The sequence below is a fragment of the Poecilia reticulata genome, linkage group LG7 (assembly GCF_000633615.1).
Source record: "Poecilia reticulata strain Guanapo linkage group LG7, Guppy_female_1.0+MT, whole genome shotgun sequence".
Taxonomy (NCBI): domain Eukaryota; kingdom Metazoa; phylum Chordata; class Actinopteri; order Cyprinodontiformes; family Poeciliidae; genus Poecilia; species Poecilia reticulata.
Genome location: NC_024337.1, coordinates 31162570 through 31165091, shown reverse-complemented (window position 1 = coordinate 31165091; position 2522 = coordinate 31162570). Strand labels below are relative to the sequence as shown.

Below are 2522 nucleotides of genomic sequence, written 5' to 3'. Positions count from 1 at the left end.
GACAGAGCAGGAAAGGACAGAGCAGGAAAGGACAGAGCAGAGCAGGACAGGACAGGACAGGACAGGACAGGACAGAGCAGGAAAGGACAGGACAGAGCAGGAAAGGACAGGACAGAGCAGGAAAGGACAGAGCAGAGCAGGAAAGGACAGGACAGGATACAAAACATGGTTTGATGGTTATATTTGTGTTCCAGTGCATATTGGAGCAGATGGAAACCAGAGGGCAGATAAAATGGCAAAGAGGGAAATTAAACATCCTATTAGCTTCATAGTTAAAATAAGTAAATCTGAAGGAAAAAGTGTTGTTAAAGAGAAACTGATGAAAGTTTGGCAAAAAAGGTGGGATGAGGAAAAGACAGGAAGATGGTTTTATAAAATTCAGATGTAGGAGAAAGAAGAAATGGAAGAAGAAATAAAAGGAGGAAATAGAGAAAACAGGTTAAGATTTGGACATTCAGGACTTAATTATACACTTTTTAAAATTCAAAAACATAAAACTGGCAAATGTGATTATTGTGATAAATATGAAACCATAGAGCACGTTATATTAGAATGCCATAAATATGAAATAGAGAGCAGATATACGAAGAGAGAGTTTAAAGTATTAAGGAGAAAGTTAATTTATTAGATATATTGAGGAAGAATTTAGGGAGTAAACATACAAATAATTATTCGATTTCTTAAGAAAACTAAATTATTTCATAGAATTTAATTATAGGAAGTGTGTTTGTGAGTGAAGGCATGATATAAAAGGTTGTGCACCAGTATGAATGTTTAAGTGTGAATGTATGTTTAGATAGAATTTATGGTAGAATATTTGTATAAATAGATGAGGATAAATATTTAGACCATCACGAACCATTCCATACCAGTAAGTGGCGGTAATGCTACTAACAGATTGTTGCAAACCGCCATAAAACCGACAAGAAGAAGAAGAAGAAAGACAGAGCAGGACAAGACAGGACAGGACAGGACAGGACAGGACAACACAGGACAGGACAGGACAGAGCAGGACAAGACAAGAACAAGACAAGAACAAGACAAGACAAGACAAGACAAGACAGAGCGACGCAGGGAATCAAACTACCAACCTTGATGGTGACGTTGCCCTTGGTGATCTTCCTCATGTTGAAGCCCACCGTAGGAATCATGTCTTCGCTGAACTGACCCGACTGAAACACACACACACACACACACACACACACACACACACACACACACACACACACACACACACACACACACACACACACACACCATGTTTTCAGGTCAAACAGCTGACACTAGCAGTGAACCGATCCAGTTTTCTGGCCGATCTTTAAAAGTCTGACCTGCTGATTGATGCTTTTTGACTGAAATGTTGCTAAATATAGAAAAGGTCTCTGAGTTGGCAGCAGTCAGGTGACTATTGTTACCCCCACTGGCTGAGTTTGGACCTTTGCTGACGCAGGTCAGATCAGTGGATAAGATCGGCTTCATGTGGACGCATCGGCCGATAACCGATCTCACTACACCGAGGAAATCTGAGCCGACTGACTGGCTGGCCGATAAATTGGTGCAACACTACCTGAGACTGCTAAGGCTGCTCTGACTCTGGATACTTCTCTATGAAGCTCTGGCTTGTGTTTTTCCTTCCACTAAACTTTCCGTTAATATGGAATATGGTTAATATGGTTGTGGGCCTGTCACAATAAGCAATAAATCAATTAAATAGCCTGATAAACTAAAACAGTTTGCATAATTTATTGTTTTTCTGTTTTTACAAACTGGATTATAAAAGTCTTCAGTCTGATAGACCTTTATTTTCCATGACTTCATAATTCACTATATTTGTTTTGTTTATTTATTTTGGATGTTTATAAAACCTTTTAATTTCAGTGTTAAATGTTGGTTAGAAACTAAAGTTTACTGATTTTTGAGAATGTGTTCTTGCAAAAATGGTCAATTAATGAGCTTCTTTTAATTTATCATGCGATTAATTGCTTATTGCACAGGTCTGTTTCTGCCTACCTCCTGCTGTCAGACGGGTTCTAGATAGTTTCATCTGACCTGATTGTAAATTGTAACATTTTAAGAAAAAGTTAGCAGTTATTTCATGATGGAGCAAATATCATCGCCACATATTTCAGAATGAGTCTGAAAGGGGAGTAAATACTAAATAAATGCAAATGGCTGTAAATGTAGGATTTTAAAGTTTTCTGATTTTTCATTGCACATAAATCCTGAGCTGTTTGACCCAGCAGCAGCCCGGCGGCCTCCAGATGTTCCCAGATGCTTCTGCAACATCATTCCTCTTTCCCTTCAGCGGAACCAGACGGGATGGATCCACCCAGATCCACCTGGAGCTGGAGGAACCGCCGGACCCCCGACCTGCTGGACTCCACCCAGATCCACCTGGAGCTGGAGGAACCCCCGGAACCGCCGGACCCCGACCTGCTGGACTCCACCCAGATCCACCTGGAGCTGGAGGGACCCCCGGACCCCGACCTGCTGGACTCCACCCAGATCCACCTGGAGCTGGA

At 41.2% G+C, this 2522-nt stretch overlaps 1 protein-coding gene across 1 annotated transcript in view; it reads right to left on the bottom strand.

The window, feature by feature from the left end:
- The window catches only part of LOC103468098 (ADP-ribosylation factor-like protein 8A), a 7485-nt gene that overhangs the window by 3992 nt on the left and 971 nt on the right, over positions 1 to 2522 (bottom strand). Inside the window, exon 2 of the mRNA XM_017305982.1 lies at positions 1092 to 1172. Coding sequence (XP_017161471.1) covers positions 1092 to 1172 — 81 coding nt within the window. The remainder of the gene's footprint in view (positions 1 to 1091; positions 1173 to 2522) is intronic.